Source organism: Anas platyrhynchos, chromosome 1, assembly GCF_047663525.1.
Source record: "Anas platyrhynchos isolate ZD024472 breed Pekin duck chromosome 1, IASCAAS_PekinDuck_T2T, whole genome shotgun sequence".
NCBI classification, from domain to species: Eukaryota; Metazoa; Chordata; class Aves; order Anseriformes; family Anatidae; genus Anas; species Anas platyrhynchos.
In genome coordinates this window covers 206,157,826-206,178,516 of record NC_092587.1, presented here as the reverse complement: position 1 = coordinate 206,178,516, position 20,691 = coordinate 206,157,826, and the positions used below count along the sequence as shown (strand labels likewise).

The window sequence follows — 20,691 nt, the reverse complement described above, 5'->3', positions numbered from 1 at the left end:
CAAAGGTGCCTTTTATTTATTTATTTTTATTTCATTTTTATTTTATTTTAAATAAAAAGGGAGCTCTATATCCTGGATGTACCCATGAAATTGCCTTCTGGGCAAGCAGGAGTCCAGGCTTGTGGCCACCCCATCCCTGGAGACGTTCAGACCTGGGCAGGACAAGGTCCTGAGCAAGCTGGCAGCTGGCCCTACTTTATCCCAGCCTCACTTATTTGTGGATATTGTGGATATTTGTGGATATTTCCACCAGGATGCCTGCCCCCTTGCCCGCTGATGGTGGTGCCAAAAGCAGGATGCTGCAGCCCCAGCCATCAGAGGGGACCTCTGTGGGTTTCCCTCGGAGGAGACAAGCAGAGGGAAGACCAAACCAAGCTCCTGTGAGCTGGGAGGAAAGTTATTTCTGCTTTCCATCACCTCCTGGCAAGGCTGTGAGTTTATTTCTCTCCCTGGTGTTGGAGGAACCACAGTGGGGTTTTTTCTTCCACCTTCAAATACTTCACTGAACCCAGGAGCTGGCACTGCCCCTTTCAGGTGAAGTATTCAATGTCCCTCCCTGAGCCAGCTCCCCTTGTGGATAGCTATTTGCACACCGATGGAGGTGGAAATTAGAGCTCTCCATCAGCAGCTCCTAATTCCTGAGCAAGGCTGCTGCCGTGGGTGGCATTACCTGGCCGTGTTCCCATCGTGGGGCTGCTCCCACCCATCCCAAACCAGTTTATCCCACAGAAGAAGACTGAGGGGTACTGGGAGCACACGAAGGGATGTGCTGGCTTTATTTGGGGCTGGTGGCTCCCATCTGTATGGATGCTGCCACCATGCCCACCAGCCTTTACAGATAACGAGGATTTCCTCTCCAGGTTCTCAATAACTCTAAATAGCTCCTGAAGAGATCCCCTCGTGCTGCCTCAGAGCACGCCAGGCTTGCTCAGCACCAGGAACAATGCAGGGTTACTTCCAAGGACCAAATGTGGGTTGGATGCTTCAGCGACCTCTTCCTTTGTCAGCAGCGTCCCCAGGTCTGGATGATGGTGGGAGCCTCAGGATGAGGCGTGGGAAGGAAATTTGGCCTCATCCAGACACAGTTCTCACTGGGAAGTGCAAAGCGAACTGGTGGGACTGGTCAGCAGAGGACCAAGGGATGTCCAGCCTGGAGGAGGCAGAGTGGGATGCAGCACCAGGAAGGATGCTGCCTTCACCAAGATGTGCAAAGCAAAGCGTAGATGGAGGATGGTGACCCCCATCTCCTTGCTCCCCTTGTGCCACCACCACTATCAGCTCCTGGGAGGCCTCTGGATGTACAAGATCTTCCCCAGAATTTCACAAGGGCAAAAAGAGTCCCTGCTCCACAAAATATCCAAGCCACCTCTTCTTCTTTTTGTCTTTCCCTAGCCCAATCAACGATGTGCCATTTTCTCCTCTCCCTCCTGTTTCAGAATTGCAAGAGTTTTTTTTAATTATTTTTTTTTAATTATTTTTTTTTTTTAATTCAGGTGATGGTCTGCAGCAGAGCAAAGAAGAGGCCCTGCTCTGGGCTTCCTGCAGCTGAAGGACTCAAAATAAACCTTGAAATGAAACGAGAAACAACACCAGGAACAGATCAATGGTGAACGCCAGGTTGAAATTTGCTTTATTTTCAATTTTTACAAGCAGCCACCCCAAATCCTGACCTTTCTACCCAGGACAGAACCCCCCCATCCAGCCCCAGAGCTTTTAACCCCTACGTGTCCAGCTGAAACATGCACTTGGCTCTTTGGCTTTGCTAGGACTTTCTCGCCTACCTGCTAGGGGAGAAGCACAGCCAGAAACGGCGACGAGAACTTTCCACAGCAGGTACATTGAAATGCAATCTTCCTGGCCATAAATCACGGTTTAATCTGACACAAGAGTACACCTCAAGTCCTCATCAATTTGCCTTCCTGAGCTGCACGTGAACGTGAATATAAAGGGCTCCTTGATTTATCCAGCCCGGAGGAGCTGCGCGGTGTTTCTTTTAATAGCTGATGCTTTATCTATCAATTCCCCACTCCCCCGTGTCTACTCCTGAGCAGGTGATTAGAATTTGTTCGAGATCTATACTTCACCACAAAGCAGACCCACTTCCCATTTACAGTTCTAATGCACTAGCTTTTATCAGGGGAGAATGCAAATATTTATCAGCCCCCGGATTTATAGGCACCAGAAAAAAAAAAAAATAAGACATTACCATTTTAAAGCTCCTTTTCATTGCTTTTTTCATGCCATCTTTCAGCATTGCTCACGTGCCTGTGCTGCTGCAGAGCAGGGGAAGGGCTGATCCCACCCAGACCCAAGCACAGGTCCCTGAGGTTTTATCCAGAGAGGTTTTAATTTCAAGGGGCCCTTTTGCAATATGCAAAGCCAATTAACTGATTAGCCGAGCCACCTGCTCACAGAGAGTCCCCTTCAGAGGCTGAGCTCAGGGTAGAGGTGCAAAAGTTGTTTTGGGGGGATTTAGCCTGGATTTCCACCTTTAGCTGTGAAAATACTCACCCACAGCTCCTCCAAAGCCCAGCATCTTCCTCTCTGAGATTTGTATTTAACCCCAGAAGGGCATCCCTGGGCAGATCTTTAGTGATTTTTGGACATTTCTGGGTCGCTCCCCATCAGGGCACCTGCCAGAAAAAAATAGGATTGCTGGGGACTCCCCTGTGCCCCATCCATGCGTCGAGGTACATGGTGTTCAGCTGTTATTTCTATTACCCAGCATTTAAGTCCCTCATTAAGAGGTGTTAACTCTCATTTAATTCCCTCTCAGGATGGCAAGTGTTCATGTTTAATGAACTTTCTGCAGAGCCATCTGGGGAGATTTAAAACCACCCCTCCGGCAGCTGGTCGGGGTGTGATTAATGACGGCTGCGGACTCGAGCAGAGCAGAACCAAGGGGACGAGGCTCCTGCAAAGAGGTGCGAGCTCAGACCGTGGTGAGCATCCCTTGTTCCTCCCCAAAAACAGCACAGCTCACGGCAAGGGGTCCCATCAGCCTTTTGCTTGGAGGAGAGGTCGAAGTCTTGCGACAAATTATTTGGGGACTGTGTACGTGAGCACTTCCAAGCGATGGAGATGGGCAGATCCATGCCAAAGACACTTTCAAGCCTCCTTCTGTTTTGCTGCCCTGTTAATCTTTGCATCCTGCCCAAAATCCTTAAACAGCCCCCAGTGCATCGGTCTCAGGAATGAAACTGCACAGAAATAAAAAAATAATAATGATTGCTGTGTTTTTTGCTCAGGTCCATAATCAGCAATCCCCTCTGCTCCGTGGCTGGCCCTTCTGTATCCCCCTCCTGGCAATTAACCAGGGAGGAACCAGGGTTCGCTGAGAGCATCTTCCAACCTTGCCATCATTTGCAAAGCTCTGACAGAGCCATCAACAGAACAAGAAATAATTTGGCAATAATCCCATGTCACAAGCAAAGATGACAAAGCTGCAGCCAGCTCCCCTGCACTTCCCTGACAGATAATGTAGGGAAATTCATTGAGCAGCTCAAGGCTGCTTACAAATAACTTCCCTAGGACCGGGGGCACGCTCTGAATCTCTCCACATGCACACGAGGCATTTATCAATTTTATTCTTTTTTTTTTTCCAGGTTGAAGCACTCTTCTCAGCTGTTCCTTGCTGCACCACGTTGTCTGTAGAGCAGCAGACCGTGGCCACGCAGCCCTGCTGCTCTTCTCCAGCCACAGCCTGCAGGGGCTCGCAGCGCTCAGCCGGCGGCACCGGGCATTCCTGGGGACACGGGACATTTCTTTTTTCAATACGTTGTGGTCTGCGTTAGGTTTTCTGCTGCCTGGGTGAAGCCCCTTAAATCTTGCTCCAAGTGACAGCTATACGACCGCCCCTTGCTTTCCGGAGAGGTCGTTCGATTTTAGCAGCAGTGGCATTCACCCAGCGTTTTGCCAGGGGAATACTGAAGGTCCAGCGTGTCACGGCGTTATGTAAGGCTGTAAAAATATGGCTTTCCCCGGCGTAAATCACATTTCTGTGTCAGCAGCCAGCGAGCAGGAAGGGAATTTGTTTAACCCTGCCGTGCCTGGCAGCTGGGTCACCTTCCCACAACGCAGCCACGAACCCAAGTGGAATCATCCCTGCCTTTTCCCTTGTGGTCCCAAAGAGTTTGCCCCCCGTCCTTGTGCAGGAGCTGTAAATCCTTGCAATCCACTTATCTGCTTCTTCCTCCCCTTCGTTATTCCTGCCTCGTGCACATCCAGGCGTGCCCCTGGCATCGCATCCATCCATCACCCGTGGCACTTCTGGCTCTCCTCCCCTGAGACCCATCACCACCACACTTTGCGCCTCTCCTTCGGTCCACAAACCCTCTCCTCACCCTCATTGTCTGTTGTCAGAGTCCTCACAAAGAGCAGCAATCACCGAGGAGGTGGCCAGCACAAAGCAGGGGTGGGATGGATGGGGATAATTCAGCCAAAGACAGCAGGAGATGGACCACAACCAAGCCTAACTCAATGCCACAAAATTCGCAGTGCTGTACTTTTATACAGGGATCTCAGCACAAAAGGTGACCCTTGGGTATCTCTCGAATGCAGCTGTGTCCTCCTGGTGCTCCTCTTGCACTGCGCATGCTGTAGGGAACACGATGAATGAGGCTCTCATACGACACCAACCCCAAGGACTATTCCAGGCTATGCAAGACAGCTGAGAAATGACAGCAGAATTATTCCCATTTTAGAGGTTAGGAACTGGGTCCAGACTCTGACCAGCCCACTGACAGAGCTGGGAATGGAAATTGTACCTCCTGAGCCTCCAAGCAGAGCTTTATTTGCAACTACCTTCCCTCTGTGTCTGAATATTTGTTTTACATCCATCCCTTGAGCTCATTCAATTCTTGGCTCAGGGTGGCTTGCCAACGATTTTGCTCCAAACTGGTGGAGGAGTCAGGACTAGAATTACACTTTGTGCCTACTCATGGGTGCACCCAAAGGAAATTTGGCATTAAGGGGGTGCTGGAACAGCTGGGTACCACTTCACGTGCAGTCTGGAGCACAGAAATGGAGCTCGAAATCAAGCAGAAATTCCAGGCTGGGACGTGCACAACCTCCCCCCATGGCACCAGGGCATCCTTTCTGCAAGGGGTTCCCTACGGTGAATTGCTGCCTCCTTCCTCGTCCCTCTTTGAGGCCTTTTTCATTTCCCCTCTGTTGCTTATTCAGACCTTAATGGCACTTTGGTTTTCAATGGGCTCTCGCAGCCCTCGCCTGTGCCTCCTCTGCAATGCTATCAGGCTTCTCAGCGCTCCTCTGCTCTTTAAACAACCTTTTCTGCATTTCCTGCAGAGACATCTAACTGCGCCGGGGTTACACAGCTTCTGTCGGCGTCCCCATCCAGCAACAAAGCCTTTGAAAAATATAAAAATTAAGATCCGAGTCCCTCGAGCTCTTTGTGTCGGCTGCACCGAGGAGGGAAATTGGGCTTGGGTGCTTATCAAGCACTGGTGCTGAGCTCCCATCGGCTTCAGCCGGCCTGAAATTGCTTTTCCCCTTCCGAGGTGAAGCTCAACACCGTTTAATTTTACAGGGCACCGGTATGAGAAGCAGTGAGGGGAGTGAGGTGGGTGCTGGTCCCTGCTGGCCTGCAGGGAGCTGCAGCACCTCTGCTCTCCTCCCACCTGCATAAACTGAACCCAAATTTAACAATTTCTCACCAGGGGGGTGAGAAACGAGCCCTGTGTCCGCCCTTGCACGTGCCCACGGATGTTGTTGGTTTTCGGTGGGGCTGACGGGAGGGGTGGAAGGAGAGGGAGATCCTGCAGGGACGGCTGAGAGACCCGTCTAGATTAATGCGACCTTAAAGCTTACTCCTTGAGGTTGTTTTTCAGTGCCCGCAGCACAAATATTTTAACTTGCTCCTTAATTTGCTCTTAAGGCAGTTAGCAAAATTCCTGTTATCAATCAGCCCGTGGCAGGCTATCCGAGAGGCACGGCCAGGAACTGCGCATTAATTGTGGATGCTTTGCTGAATTTACTGCATGGCAGGACCGAATTTTTCACTCCGGGATGAAGCATGGGTGCGCCGCTTGACACAATCAATACTTTTCTAGATTGCCAGGAAATTATTGGGGCTGCAGGACCCACGTGTGGAGCGTTATCACCTCTCTTGGGCAACGCGCAGAGATATATCAACTCCTTCCCTGGAGCGGAGCATCCGTGGATCAGCATGGGAAATAGGCTGGGGATAAAAGGTGACACCGTGACACCTCCCTGCCTGCAAAAACACCTCTGTGTTTGCCGTTCCAGACCCAATGAGACCCTCACCCCTCCCAAAATTGTGCTGTGTTGCTCCAGCACAGCTCCCTGCCACCCCATCGCGACGACCCAGCTGGATTCCCAACCTGCAAACCCAACCAAATCCTCTCGTTTTTCCCCAATTCTCCCAATAAGTTTAAGTTTTATGTCCGGTGTAACACTGGACCAGCCCTCAATGACCATTAAAACCCACATGAGGTGAGAATCTGAGCAGTGGTTTAGTAACTTTTTGGGGAGTTTATCTCGAAAATAAAATTTTGATAAATCCATGGGAGATGTGGCTCCTGGGAGCATCCCAAGCGAGAGGCAGAGAGTCAGAGAACCTGCTTGGCCACATAACGAGGATCATTTCCACCTTGCTTGGATCCAAGGAAGATGTGCAGAGGCACCTTGTAGAGCTTAAAATGTTTTTTAGGTGAGGGAGAAGCTGGGCTTTGCCTTCCTGCAGCTCTGAACCCAATTTTTTTGCAGAAGCTCCCACTTGCAGATTTTCTCTCTGAACAGATTAACTCCTTGTCAGGCCTCTTTGTGACAGCCTTTTCTTTTAAATTAAAAAATCTTTAATTTAAGATTTTAAATTAAAAATTTTCCATCTTTTTCCTTCTCAGATTTACTCACCGCTTTCCTGCAGTTTCCATCCAAGGACCAAATGCAAATGGATTTTCTGTGGTCTCTATTTGCTTGTGCTATGGAAAATTCCCCGATTCAGGCAAATTTTTTTTCAAAAAAAATTAGATTGCAGATATCGAATATAGAAAAGAAAAAATAAATGGGGAAGAGGAAAGAAAGAAGGGTATGGACAGGTGGAAAATCCCATTATATCATAGTATGGGTAATTAGTGCAGGGATATAATAGGCTCAGTACTACAAACTGATAACCAGCATCCTCCCAAAAACCTGCAGCTAAAGGGACCTCAGCTCTGCCATGGCTGCCCCTGGTGCTGCTGGAGGACCAAACCTTGGGGTCTCTAAAATTCATTGATTTGTGTTATGGGGAGCAGGTTTTTACTGCAGGTCATTGTCCCGAGCTGGTGGCCCCAACACCAGGAGATGCACAGAAAAATGGGCTTGGTGCTGGGCCACCAGATGGGTAGGAGACAGGCTAAATGCACAGACAAGTCCCTGCTATTTGGTGTGTAGATTAAAAAATAAAATAAAATAAAATTAAATTAAATTAAATTAAATAATAAAATAAAATAAAATAAAATAAAATAAAATAAAATAAAATAAAATAAAATAAAATAAAATAAAATAAAATAAAATAAAATAAAATAAAATAAAATAAAATAATAAAACAACGATCAAGCTCCACTCTGCCCTGGGGAAAAACCCACATGGGAGCAAGAGGGGAGGAAGGATGGGGATTTTATTTTATTTTATTTTATTTTATTTTATTTTATTTTATTTTATTTTATTTCATTTTATTATTTTAATTTATATTTTATTTTTGTAGAAGAACGGGTATTTTCCCTTCTTGCACAAGCTGAGACAAAAGGGAGAAGCTTCAGCAATCCCTTTGCCCATGTTGCAAACACGCTGGCTCTTCTTGGACAAACAACCAAACTGGTCTTCCTACAGACTTTGGGGAAGAATTGGTGTTTTTCAGTGAAATGCTGCCTTTATTTATTTATTTATTTTATTAATTTTATTATTTATTTAGGGTAGAGGTTGCAGAAGCTCTGTGGATTAGGATAGTTGGGTTCTCGCAGGTTTCCCAAAGCAACCACAAAATTATTTGTGGTCCTATTGCAGGTCCTCACAGGTCTGCATGACCCAAACCCAAAACCTCCTGCTCTTCCCCCAAAATTTTGGGTGTCACAGCCTGTGGAGTTTCCAGAAAACAGAGCCCTGATCCAGGCTTTGAAATAATTTCTTGCAGCCTCCTAACTCGCACCAGGTTAAATTTAAGCCCTTAATTTAATGGTTGATCTGGGGAGCAGGAAGTAAGCTGGGCCTGCCAATTAGGAGCCATCTGTTTTCTCCTCATCCTTTGCAGGCTCCAGACCAGCAAAAAGCGACCACCACGGTGGGACCATCGCTGGGAGACGACCCCCCAGCTCCCCGTGAGACTTGCTCAGCACCAAGCGGCTCCTTCCAGCCCTGGGGACCACGGCGAGGTCCCATGGGGATGGTTTGGATCCCCGAGGACCACGATGGGCAGCGCTGGAGGGGGTTGGAGCCTTGAGATGATGGAGGTTGCTGTTTTGGGGAGTACCTTGAGCCCTGATGAAGAAAAACCTTCGGAGGGTGGGTGGATGGAGAAATTATTGTCACGGAGGGGTGGGCAGATCCTTCTCGTGGAAATACCCATTTCCCAAATCCTTCCATCCCCATTCCTTCCACCCCCAACATCCCATGGAGGAGATACCAAGGAGCACCTTTCCTCACCAGGGTTGGCACGGGGACCTTCCCCTCCCTTATTCCCCCCCATGCAGCCCCCAAATGAGGCCAGATCCTGGAAACCAGACCTGGCTCTGCTCCCGAGCCAGCCAGTCCCATGCCCTTGGTGCATCACCAAGATAATAATAACTCTGGATGCGATCGCATCAGCCTTGCTCATCTCCAACATTGCGCAGCAGGACTTTTTTGGACCTCTATTATAAAGTATTTAAGGGATGCTGAGAGTTATCTGCCCTCCGATACGGGGACCCCGTGGAGATGACATCTCCCACGCCATGGGCAGAGCCCCCCTTGGGGACGTGACCCAGAAAAAATATTTTTTAAGTCAGAATTTGGGGGCTCCCCCCCACGCAGCAGCCTGAGAGCAGCCCTTGCTCTAATTGTCGGAAGGTTTCGCCGCAACCTTGATGAAGCTTGGGTGTTTTTGTTTTTTTTTTTATACGCCAACCATTAAACAAAAATAAAACAGCAATAACAGAGGGATCGTTTGCCAGATGTGATTGCCACCCTCGTCTGCATTTTCTCCTGCAAAAAAAAAAAAACCTTCTGGCTGCAGTGTTTCGCTCAGGCATCGCATCCTGGGGGGTGATTTCCCTGTGCCCCCACCCCAGATGCCCCCAAAAAGCTGGGGGCTGCTTGCTCCCCGTGCCCCCCACAGCCTCCCCATCTCCTGCTCACGCTGGGGGGAACCAGCCCAGGGGCTGCCCCAGCCCTGGCAGGGGAAGCTCTTTGGGGGGGGAGGCTGCTTTGTGGGTTGTTTGTGGCTTTGATTCATGGTGCTGGAGATGCTCCTGCGGGAAATATCCCGCTGCTGAGTCACTCCCTGGCTTTTGACAGCCATCCCTCCCTGCAAACACCTTCCCAGCCCAGCAGGAGGATGGATCAGTGCCGGGGGGGACCTGGTTTTGGTGGCCAAACCCAGGGCCCTCGGCTCTCCGTGTGTCCATCCTCTCTTTGGCACAGTCAGGGGTGCACCAGGCTCCATCCAACACAACCTCCTGACACCCTGCTCACCCCTAGACCTCACAAATGGGATTTCTCAGTGCAGCCCGGGATAAATCCTAAAGTTTTTGGCCAAGGACAGTGCAGAAATGTCAAGGAAGGACTCGAAGGTGCCTTGGAGAAGGTACCGGGGATGGATAGATGTAAGCGTGGCTCCACGAGACCTTCCCATGCTGGGCTGCCGAGGCAGGTCGCCCACCCAGAGCTCTGTGCAACCACTTGGTGACCCCCCCAGACCACCAAGCACCCCTCTGGGGCAGGATTGATCCCCCCAGAGAGTTTGCATTGCTGGGCTGACCCCTGCCCATGACCATGCAAGTGCAACACCTCCTTTTTCCACCCGCACACTGCACCTTTATCCCGAGTGGTCCATGGGGAGAAGCTCCTGGAAAGCATCCCCAAAACACCTTGATCCCCTTCTGACATTGCCTTCACCCTTTTTCCCTGGGTGGGAGGCAGGGGCAGGTCTGTCCTTGTTGGCTTTGTTCTGTGAGTCCCCTAGGACGCATTTCAAGCTGGCAGATCCCTGCGGTTCGTAAAAGGAAACGGGATTCGTTTTTCTCCCTTTTTTTTTTTTTTTTTTTTTTTTTGCTGGGCTTTCAGTCCGCAGTGCCCAGCCAAAGCCCTCGATGTTTTACAGCTCTCACTAATGCAGCAGCGCTTCCCAAAGCAAACTGTTTATGAACGTGCCACGGAAAGGAAGGGGGAAGGTTCCCCAGGGCGAGTTATTTATAATCCCGCTTTTCCCCCGAGCACCTCGTTCGGAGGCTGGAGGCAGGAGTTTCCAAGCACACAGTTGGCTCCGTTGTCCCTTCTTGCTCAGAAATCACCACCGAATCTCCCCCAGGAAGAATTCACCATAAACGTTTTCTGCGGAGCTCGGGTTCATCGCAGGCGAGCCACTATATAGCTATTATTCATCCCAAATTCAAAGCAGCCTCAAATAGCCCCAAAATCCTGTTGTGCACAGGAGAAGAGGAAAAAATCACGGCCCAACTTCTCAGCTATCCCTTAGGGTCTCTGGGGACCGCAGGACACTCAGGTCTTGTGCTCCCTCTCCATTGTGGACAGGGACACCAAATTTGGATGCCCACCACCAAGCACTCTGGGGAAGCCCAGCTGGGACTACACATCTCCATCCCCACCCGTGCTGATCCCCAGCCCCATGGCACAACAGAAGAGGTTCAGACAGGGATGGGGACCTCCCTGTGTCCCCACCTCTCTCTGTCCTCCCCATTTTGTTTTTTAATTTCTCACAGCAGGAAGGAAATGGATTTGCAACAGCTTCCTGCCCATCTGCACCCAGTGCTGAGTGCTGATTTCAATGCCTCTCTGCTTCTGATGTGCCTGTCCATCATCACCATCCCCACTATCACCATCACCATCACCACCATCACCACCACCATCACCATCATCTTCACCACCACTACCATCACTACCATCGCCAACACCACCACCATCACCATTACCACCACCACCATCATCACCATCATCATCACCACCACCACCACGAATATCACCACCACCATCATCACCATCACCACAACCACTGTCACCACCACCAGCACCACCACCACCACCATCAGCAACACCACCACCACTAGCACCACCACCATCACCACCACCATCATCATCACCACCAATACCATCAGTACCATCGCCAACACCAACACCATCACCATCACCACCACAAATATCACCACAACCACCATCACCATCACCACCACCACCACCATCACCACCATCACCACCACCATCACCACCATCACCACCACCATCACCATCATCATTACCACCACTACCATCAATACCATTGCCAACACCAACACCATCACCATTACCACCACCATCACCATCATCACCATCACCACCACGAATATCACCACAACCATCATCACCATCACCACCACCACCATCATCACCATCATCATCACCACCACCAGCAACACCACCACCACCACTAACACCACCACCATCACCACCGCCATCACCACCATGAACATCACCAGCACCATCATCACTGCCATCACCACCACCATCATCACCACCACCACCATCAAAACCACCACCACCAGCAGCACCAGCAGCACCATCACCAGCACCACCAACACCATCACCTTTACCACCACCAACACCATCACCATCACCATCACCACCACCACCACAGCATGGGCAGCCTCCTCCACACCACCCCCCAGCCTACAGAGATGGAGAGGAAAGCCCCCAGGAGCAGATGGCACCAAGCAGATGTCCCCATAGCACTGTCCCAAGCTGCCAGCCCCATCCCCAAGGATCCCCATCCCTCCCCCTGCCCTCACCACATGCACAGGAGGAGCTCCAAGTTTCCCCCTGCTATCGGACATCAAAACCAGGACTCCCCAGCTCCATGCCCAGAAGCCGCAGACCCAAGCTTTAATTAAACATTCTCAAGGTGCCGCACGCTGCCATGGGCGAGAGTGTAATTTGTCATGTCTCTGTTATTAATTGTCGGCGCCGATATGGGTAATTTCAGCCCCCCGGTCCCAGGCTCAGGAAAATTTATGGCTTTTTTTTTTTTTTTTATGGATGCTGCTCACCCCCCTCCTCCAGCCCACGTCATTAACGCGCTTTCCAACCCAACTCTGGAAATGGATTGGACACCCTGAAAAGCATGAAATAATGTATTTTTTTTTCCTGCAGTGGTGCAAAAAGATAAACAGGCCCTGGGGGTGTTTCTGCAGCAAGGAGAGGCACGAGGCCACTCGGAGCCCTTTGCCTAATTACCCATCCCACGGCATCGGGCAGATAATTCTCCTCTGTGGACAACCTCCAATAAAATTGACTTAAATATTAAAACCTGGAAGGGAAATCAGCTTTTCTCGCCCTTTTTGTTACCTATTTTGTGTATATGCTAATGGCCCGTGCCACTTTATTATACATGGGCCTTCCTGGTGATACAGATCAGCACGGGCTTGGTGACGGGTGGAAGAGCTCCAGCAGATCGAGTGAACATGAAAATTCACGAGGAGGTTCCCATCCCTGGTTTTGGGCAGCTTGAACACACAAGCAGGAGCCATTAGGGTGCTCCATGGCTCAGAGGAGAGAAGGAAAGGAAAGGAAAGGAAAGGAAAGGAAAGGAAAGGAAAGGAAAGGAAAGGAAAGGAAAGGAAAGGAAAGGAAAGGAAAGGAAAGGAAAGGAAAGGAAAGGAAAGGAAAGGAAAGGAAAGGAAAGGAAAGGAAAGGAAAGGAAAGGAAAGGAAAGGAAAGGAAAGGAAAGGAAAGGAAAGGAAAGGAAAGGAAAGGAAAGGAAAGGAAAGGAAAGGAAAGGAAAGGAAAGGAAAGGAAAGGAAAGGAAAGGAAAGGAAAGGAAAGGAAAGGAAAGGAAAGGAAAGGAAAGGAAAGGAAAGGAAAGGAAAGGAAAGGAAAGGAAAGGAAAGGAAAGGAAAGGAAAGGAAAGGAAAGGAAAGGAAAGGAAAGGAAAGGAAAGGAAAGGAAAGGAAAGGAAAGGAAAGGAAAGGAAAGGAAAGGAAAGGAAAGGAAAGGAAAGGAAAGGAAAGGAAAGGAAAGGAAAGAAAAGAAAAGAAAAGAAAAGAAAAGAAAAGAAAAGAAAAGAAAAGAAAAGAAAAGAAAAGAAAAGAAAAGAAAAGAAAAGAAAAGAAAAGAAAAGAAAAGAAAAGAAAAGAAAAGAAAAGAAAAGAAAAGAAAAGAAAAGAAAAGAAAAGAAAAGAAAAGAAAAGAAAAGAAAAAAGAAAAGAAAAGAAAAGGAGTTCAGTTGGAAAGGACCTTCAAAGACCATCCAGTCCAACCACCCAACCACCTCAGGGCAAAAAGGTCCACCCAGACCCCACCACATGCCCATGTTCCCACTGAACACATCCGTCTTTGCATCTCCCATCCCCTTGGTGTCCATCACCAAGTTGTCATCTACACAACCCCATCCTCCCATCCATGTCCCACCTGGGTGTCTCCACTCTGTCCTGGGGGTGTCCAGCACCAGCAGAGCCCCGTTGGCTTTTCTTTAGGATCACACCGCTCCTTTTGGTGCAGGGCAAGCCCCTGATGTGCAGACTCGGTCTGGAGGGCTCTGATCAACCCCAGCCCACAATTATCCTGTAACCTCAGTAATAGGGTCCCCCTCTCTCCATGAATGATCCCCTGCAGCACCATAATGAAACCATCTCTTCCCTCTTAGCCCTACAAGTGGGTGTCCCCTCTGTGCCCAGCTCGCCCCATCCACCCCATCCATCTCTTGGACCATCCCCATTCGACCCCATCCCTGTAGGGCCACATCCCCACAGTGCTGGGGCCACCCTGGAGCCGTGGGGTGGGTGACGTGTGACAGATTCCCACTGCCCCCGTGCCCAAGGGGGATAAAACCTCCCAAATCTCACATCTCCTGCGACGGAGGGCACGACGGAGAGGACTCCGACTCCTTGGGAGGGTCAGCAGGGAAAAACGCTGACGCAAGTAAACCCAGCTCACCGTTGGGAGGAAGACTGTGCCCTCCGGACTATTTTTGGCTTGTTTTTCTTAACGATGGAGCCACTGATCTATGATATTGTCGCTGCTGTGACTAAGGGCTCTGCAGTCGGAATCGCATCAAACGGGAGTTGGAAAGAGGGCAGCGCGGGTTCCCGGGGGACCGGTAATGGGAGAGAGCCCTTCACCTCCTGTTTACACTTTAATGCCCATGCAGGTAATTCATTATTTATTGCTAATGTATTTATAGAGCATTACTAGCACGCACGGTGCTTTGCAGACATCTGGGGGAAAGGTTCCCCCCTCCCTCGGCTCTCGCGGTTAAACAAAGCCCCGGCTCTGCTGACCCGTTGCCTTTGTACCAAAGCCCTGGTGCTTTCTCCCCGAGCCGGAGGAGCCTCCTCTCCCTCCTGGGCTCTGTGACATTTCCAGAGGTGCCTTTTTTTTGCTGCTGGCTCGCTGCAGTGTTTGCTGCGTGCATGCGATGAGCAGGGCAGGCACCAAAGCCAAGCTTGGCCGCGGGTACCCAAAGCGCCTGCTCCTGGCACCTTCCAAGCTTCAGCCTTGCTTTCAAAGCATCAAACATCATGGGTAGGACCAAGATTTCATTTATTTGGCATGAAAAGCCACGGTGGTGCTCCCAGGGCTCGCACCCAGCTGCTCCATGCAGTTTGCAGGTCCCAAGTTGCTCCCATGCCTCTGCCCCTGGCACCTCTCCATCTGCAAACAGATTGCGCACGACTGCCCCAGCCCACCTGCCTGCAAGTGGCTCTGCAAGTCAGAAAAAAATCGTGCAAAATCTTTGATTTGCATCCTAAAATATGCACCCCTTAGCACAACGCATCCAAAAACATCTTTAAACCCAGTGGCCAAGGGATGTGGGTGCTGCCAGTGATGCAAAGAGGTCCCAGGTCATTGCTGTGCCTGGGATGAGCTCGTGCCAGCAGAAATAAGCAGAACTCAGCCACCGGGACGTGCTGGCCGCATGTTTTGTCTCCCCATCCCCACTGCCTTTTATTCCACATTTCTTATCTGCACCCACCAAGCCAGGGGAAGGCTCCTCAGGGACATCCCTTGGCCATGGGCAAAGCACAAAACCTCAAAACCTTCCCCCGGGTTCTTCTCCTGCCTCCCGAGCTGGGCTAAAAGCAGAATTTTACAAAAGTTTTTTTTTTTTGTGATCCAAGCAAGAAAGGAAGGGAAGTCACCTAGGATGAAGCCAAAGCTGAAATAAAATTTTAATTTCAGTGCCAGCCCTGTGCAAACACAGGTGGAAGGGGTTTTTTCAAAGTGAAAGACGAGTTGTTAGCAGCGGCTTCACCTGGAAAGGTCACAGCACAACACCCCTCATTTTCCAGCATTTTTCTAAGGAGCCTTCTGCAGGGAAAGGAGCAATTCCAGTGGCACGGGGGTGGATTTCAGCGGCATTAAAATGTCCCAGCTCACACCGCTATCGTGACTGTCTCCATCCCCAAAGCCCTGCATGAACCTCTGCACCTTTCCCCGTGCAAAAACTCCCTCTTTGCACTCATGGAGCAAGACTTGAAAATGTGCCCAGGAGCGGCACAAAGGCCATAAGATGATTTTTTTTTATTAATTAAAAAAAATAATAATAATCACCTTTTATGCTTTTGGATCTTCCCCTGTAAGAGACAAGGGGCAACGTCTGTTGCTGATCGCCCGTTTAAGGCTGGCCAGCGCTGAAAGTGTTTCTACGACACCTCAGGTCATAGAAACCTCAGCCCAAAAACACTGCCCACAAACCACGAGGAAAAAGCAAGAAAACCCCATGGAGAGTTAGAGTTGGGATGTGTGGGGAGGAGGAGGAGAGCCTTCGGCCTCGTTTGGCAGCAGCAGCAGGCAGGGAAAGAGGGGGACACCAAACCTCCTGTGGACATGCTGTGAGCATGAGCCAAAGCCCTGGCTGCCCTTTTATTCCAGCCCTTGCTAAAAAGCCAAAAAAAGCAACAGTGGTGGCAAAAAATGGGCCTCAGAGGGTTCCAGGGCTGGACCCACATCCTTGGGATGCAGCCCCCAAAATACCATGGGCATCATCGAAGTGAGGAAGGGGAGGCAATGCCGCAGAGCCGGCGGCTACGTGCTGGTGGCACGAGCCTTCGGTGCTCTTCGGAAGCCTTGGGAAGAAAATGTGATGGTCCAGATTGATTTATTGGGAGCAAATTGTAGCAATCCCAACCTAAATCTCATCGCAAGGACACGGGGATGCTGTGAAAGAGGACACAACGGTGCGCACCGATCATCCACCCCAAAGCGCCCCATCCCTTGGGGGATGGAGAGAGACGGGGGTGTCCTTGGGGTGCTGGGGGCTCAGCTTTGGGTTTTGCACCTCGGGAAAGCTTCAGCCCAGCTGGAGGGAGGCCAGGGAACAGCGGCTGCAAAAGGAAAGAGGGGAAAGGGTGAATTCCACACCCGCAGCTGGGTCCCGAGCTGGTTTGGGGCTGGGACATTCAGGCTGCACATATCGGGCTCCCCGTCCTTCGGTGCCAGAGCAGACACAGCCTCGTGCTTAAATAATTCACGGCATAAAATTTGATGTGTTCCTGAACCTATTCCTCCCCTGCCACCCTTCCCTGGCTTTCTCTGGCTGCCGTCGTTCGCTGTCATTTTAAATATGGGATTTGTCCTTCCTGACAGCCCGATGTAGGGTGGCCGGGAGCAGGCGCAAGGCACCCGCTCACACCGGCATCCAAAGCGCACCCGGTCCCCGCAGAATCCTGGGGACGTTCAGGGAGATGGAATCCTGATGGGGAAAAAAAAAAAAATCCTTTGGGGAAAAAGGATTTTAAAAAGTGGGGTGTGAGATCAGGGGAGGGAAGAGCAGAAAAGCCAAAAAAAAGAGCAGAAAAGCCAAGAAAAATGGAAATCTGCCCAGGCTGGGGGTTATTATTGCACCCCAACTCAGGTCCCTGGAGGTTTGTAGGTACCCCAAGGGGTCCAGCACCCACACCCTGATCCCTGGGCTGCTCGGCTGCCTCTGCACCCCAAAAAATTGGTGTAGATCCCAGAGCCGTGCCCCATGGCCAGGAGCTCGCATCCCCCCCTCCCCGTCCACAGCAGCCCCCCGGCCCTGGCAGGACAGAGGCAGGCTTTGCAGGCAGGAGCTCTGGTTAGAGCAGCTGATACAAAAAGGAAGGTGGAAAATAAAATAAAATAAATAATAAAATAAAATAAATAATAAAATAAAATAAAATATAAAATATAAAAAAAAATAAAAAATAAAATAAATTAAAATAAAATAAATTAAAATAAAATAAAATAAAATAAAATAAAATAAAATAAAATAAAATAAAATAAAATAAAATAAAATAAAATAAAATAAAATAAAATAAAAAGCCGGGAGGAGATAACGGAGCCTGATGCCAGATTTTTTATTCTGAGTGCCCGGTGGCAGCCGCCGCTCTCCGGGCTGCGGAGCTCGGGGATGCTGCGGGGACCTGGGGACACCCCCGGGACGGAGGGGACCGGGGTGGCCCCGAACCTCTCCCCCCGGCTTGGAGGGGGCCGGGACAGCCCCCGGCAATTCCCTGGGCTGCGAAAACCGGGACAGCCCCAACCCTGCCCGCGGTGGGAAGGGACCGGGACAGCCCCGGGACGATCCCCGGGCTGGGAGGGATCCGAGCAGCCCCGAGCCGAGCCGGGCTGAACCGAGCCGGGCTTAGCCGAGAAAAGCTGAACCGAGCCAGGCTGAGCCGAACCGGGTTGAACCGAGCCGGGATGAACCGAGCTGGGCTGAGCCGAGACACGTTGAAACGAGCCGGGTTGAACCAAGCCGGGCTTAACCAAGCCGGGCTGAACCGAGCCGGGCTGAACCGAGCCGGGCTTAGCCGAGAAAAGCTGAACCGAGCCGGGCTGAGCCGAACCGGGTTGAACCGAGCCGGGATGAACCGAGCTGGGCTGAGCCGAGACACGTTGAAACGAGCCGGGTTGAACCAAGCCGGGCTTAACCAAGCCGGGCTGAACCGAGCCGGGCTGAACCGAGCCGGGTTGAGCCGAGAAAAGCTGAACCGAGCCGGGCTGAGCCGAACCGGGTTGAACTGAGCCGGGCTGAGCCGAGACACGTTGAACCGAGCCGGGCGGAACCAAGCCGGGCTTAACCGAGCCGGGCTGAACTGAGCCAGGCTGAACCGAGCCGGGATGAACCGAGCTGGGCTGAACGGAACCGGGCTGAACCGAGCCGGGCTGAACCGAGCCGGGCTGAACGGAACCGGGCTGAGCCGAGCCAGGCTCAACCAAGCCGGGCTGAGCCGAGCCGAGCCGAACCGGGCAGCAGCAGCAGCACCGCACCCCCGACGGCAGCCGCCCGCCGCTCTCCTCCGCCCAGCCCGCAACCCCCCCGTCCTCCCCCCACTCCTCCTCCTCCTCCTCCTCTCCTCCCCCTCTCCTTCCTCCCCTCCTCCTCCTCCTCCTCCTCCCGCCCCCAGCCCGATTTGGGCAGCGGCGCGCCCGGCGCTTCCAGCAGAGCCTCCGGCTGCGCGCAGCGAGCTGCGGAGCCTGCTCGGCCCCGGGGGGGCAGGAAGGGAGGCAGCTCGGCTCCCCCCCCGGCCCTGCCCTGCCCGACATCCCCCCCTGCATGCCCGGGTGCCGAGCATGGCCCGCAAGCAGGCGCGGGCGGCGGGCGGGCGCTGGTTGCCCTGGCTGGGGCTCGCCTTGCTGCCCCTGGCCGTGCCCCCCGCCGCCGCCCCCGGGGGCTGCCCGTCCCCCTGCTACTGCGTGGCCACCCCCGAGCTGGTGCAGTGCCGCTACGAGCGGCTGGACGAGCCGCCCAGGGAGCTGCCGGCCTCCGTGCACAACCTGAGCATCGCCGGCAGCAACCTGAGCGTGCTGCGCAAAGCCGCCTTCACCACCAGCCGCCCGCTGCCCGACCTCCGCCTGCTCCGCCTGCGCCACGACAACATCCAGGCCATCGAGGACATGGCCCTGCAGGGGCTGCCGGCCTTGAGGACCCTCGACCTGAGCCAAAACCCTTTGATTTCGGTGGCTCCGGGCGCTTTCTCCGGCGCCCCGCTGCTGCGCACGCTGCAGCTCAACCAGGCGCTGCTGGCCGCCCCGCTGGAGGAGCAGCTCGCCTTGGCGCTGCGCAACCTCAGCCTGCGGCGCCTGGAGCTGGCGGGCAACAGGCTGCAGGAGCTGCCCTTCGCCCTCCTGCCCGCCGGCTTGGAGGAGCTGGACCTCCGCAACAACTCCCTGCAGCAGCTGGCGGCCGCCGAGCTGCGGAGCTTGGAGGCGCCGGGCTTGCGGGGGCTTCGGGTGTCCCTAGGAGCCAACCCGTTGCGTTGCGATTGCGCCCTGCGCCCGTTGCTGGTTTGGCTACGCTCCTCGGCCACCCGCGTGCTCGACGCTCGAAGCCTGCGCTGCTCCGGGCCTCCTCCGTTACGCGGCACCGCGCTGCTGCGCCTGCGGCCCGAAGGGTTGGGCTGCGGGACCTCGGAGGGTGGAGAGGCCGGGAGGCTGGAGACGGCCTCCTACGTCTTTTTCGGCATCGTGCTGGCCCTCATCGGCATCGTCTTCCTCATGGTGCTCTACCTGAACCGCCGCGGCATCAAGCGCTGGCTGCACAACCTGCGGGAGGCTTGCCGTGACCAGATGGAGGGCTACCACTACCGCTACGAGCAGGACGCCGATCCACGCTGTGCCAGCACCGCCGGCACCCCCGGCCTCTGACAGTACCCCCAAAATCCGCCCAACGCTGCCCCTCGACGCCTCCATCCCCGGCATCCTCCTCGATCCCATCCCGGTGCCGCGGCGCCGCTCCGGAGGCAGAGCCACCCCTGGGGGTGCTGCGCGTGCCCGCGTTGGGGTGCGTCCGAGTGGGCAGCATCCCCCTTTGGAGGGCTCCAAACTGGCTCATCCTGCGCCCTGCTCCATCCCATCCCACTGGAACAGATCCTCTCCCCCGTCCCCGTGCACGTGTGGGCGAAGCGAGGGCCGGGACAGAGCCGTGGTGGCCCCGTGGATTTGGAGGCGCTCCCCACGCCGGTCCCCGTGTCGGACTCGCAGCGCACACGTGAGTTTTGGGCACATCCCGGGGAGCTGCGGGCCGTACCTGAAACTGTCCTGGACGTTCCCAGAGCCCGGACTCGACTTTGACCATGTACAGCTCTTTCCTATTAGATTTGTATTTGACTAAGGCAAAACTTCGCTTGGTTGCTCTTTTTTTTTTCTTTCCCCTTTTTGTTTCTCGCTCCGCACCTGGAGGAAAAAGCACGGGCCGGCTTCTCTCCCCGAGTAACAACGTGCTTTTCCGAGCCCATTGACCGCTTTTCCTTTCTTTGGCACCAAATTCCATCTCTTCCCAGGCACAAAACGATGCAGCCGTGTGGGAATCTCCTCCGCGGGCTGCGTGCATGTTCCCCGGGGCACGCGGGGGCAGCTCATTTCGGACCCTAACCCAGCTCCTAGACTAGGCTGCCTCAGCACTTCGTAAATTCAAACGAGCGAAGCAAAAGCTCCGGCTCTAGCGCACCTGCCCGTGTTTGCTTTAGAACCGTGCCTGTTATTATATCCTACAGCAAATATATCGAAAGCTGCATCCTT

General features: G+C 52.7%; 2 protein-coding genes and 2 long non-coding RNA genes across 5 annotated transcripts; 2 read left to right on the top strand and 2 right to left on the bottom strand.

The window, feature by feature from the left end:
- Positions 1-459: 459 nt before the first annotated feature.
- Positions 460-2,372, bottom strand: LOC113844827 (uncharacterized). 2 transcript variants are annotated; one of them, XR_005263290.2, is made up of 3 exons: positions 2,207-2,366; positions 1,782-1,924; positions 460-1,565 (listed from the first exon to the last, which is right to left on the bottom strand). It is a non-coding gene; the product is annotated as an uncharacterized lncRNA (long non-coding RNA). The 2 variants fall into 2 exon arrangements; XR_011806766.1 differs by lacking the exon at positions 1,782-1,924 and having other exon boundaries at positions 2,207-2,372.
- A 329-nt stretch (positions 2,373-2,701) lies between these two features.
- On the top strand, positions 2,702-5,541 carry LOC106019562 (uncharacterized). Its single transcript, XR_001194473.5, has 2 exons — positions 2,702-2,942; positions 3,606-5,541. It is a non-coding gene; the product is annotated as an uncharacterized lncRNA (long non-coding RNA).
- Positions 5,542-15,759: 10,218 nt separating this feature from the next.
- LOC140001581 (uncharacterized) lies at positions 15,760-18,746 on the bottom strand. The gene is made up of 3 exons (XM_072033469.1): positions 18,732-18,746; positions 17,901-18,468; positions 15,760-15,779 (listed from the first exon to the last, which is right to left on the bottom strand). The coding sequence occupies exons 1-3, from the start codon at positions 18,744-18,746 to the stop codon at positions 15,760-15,762; spliced, it is 603 nt and encodes a 200-aa protein (XP_071889570.1).
- TPBGL (trophoblast glycoprotein like) lies at positions 18,572-20,691 on the top strand. Its single transcript, XM_027466130.3, has one exon. It carries the CDS (start codon positions 18,745-18,747, stop codon positions 19,816-19,818), a length of 1,074 nt encoding a protein of 357 aa, XP_027321931.3. The 5' UTR covers positions 18,572-18,744; the 3' UTR covers positions 19,819-20,691.

What these genes read in the sequence shown, in the direction of transcription:
- TPBGL (XM_027466130.3), top strand. Translation starts at nt 18,745, where the DNA reads ATGGCCCGCAAGCAGGCGCGGGCGGCGGGCGGGCGCTGGTTGCCCTGG.
- LOC140001581 (XM_072033469.1), bottom strand. An exon ending in TCAACCCGGCTCGTTTCAAC is followed by an intron (nt 15,780 to 17,900) that starts GTGTCTCGGCTC and finishes TGTCTCTTACAG; the next exon opens with GGGAAGATCCAAAAGCATAA.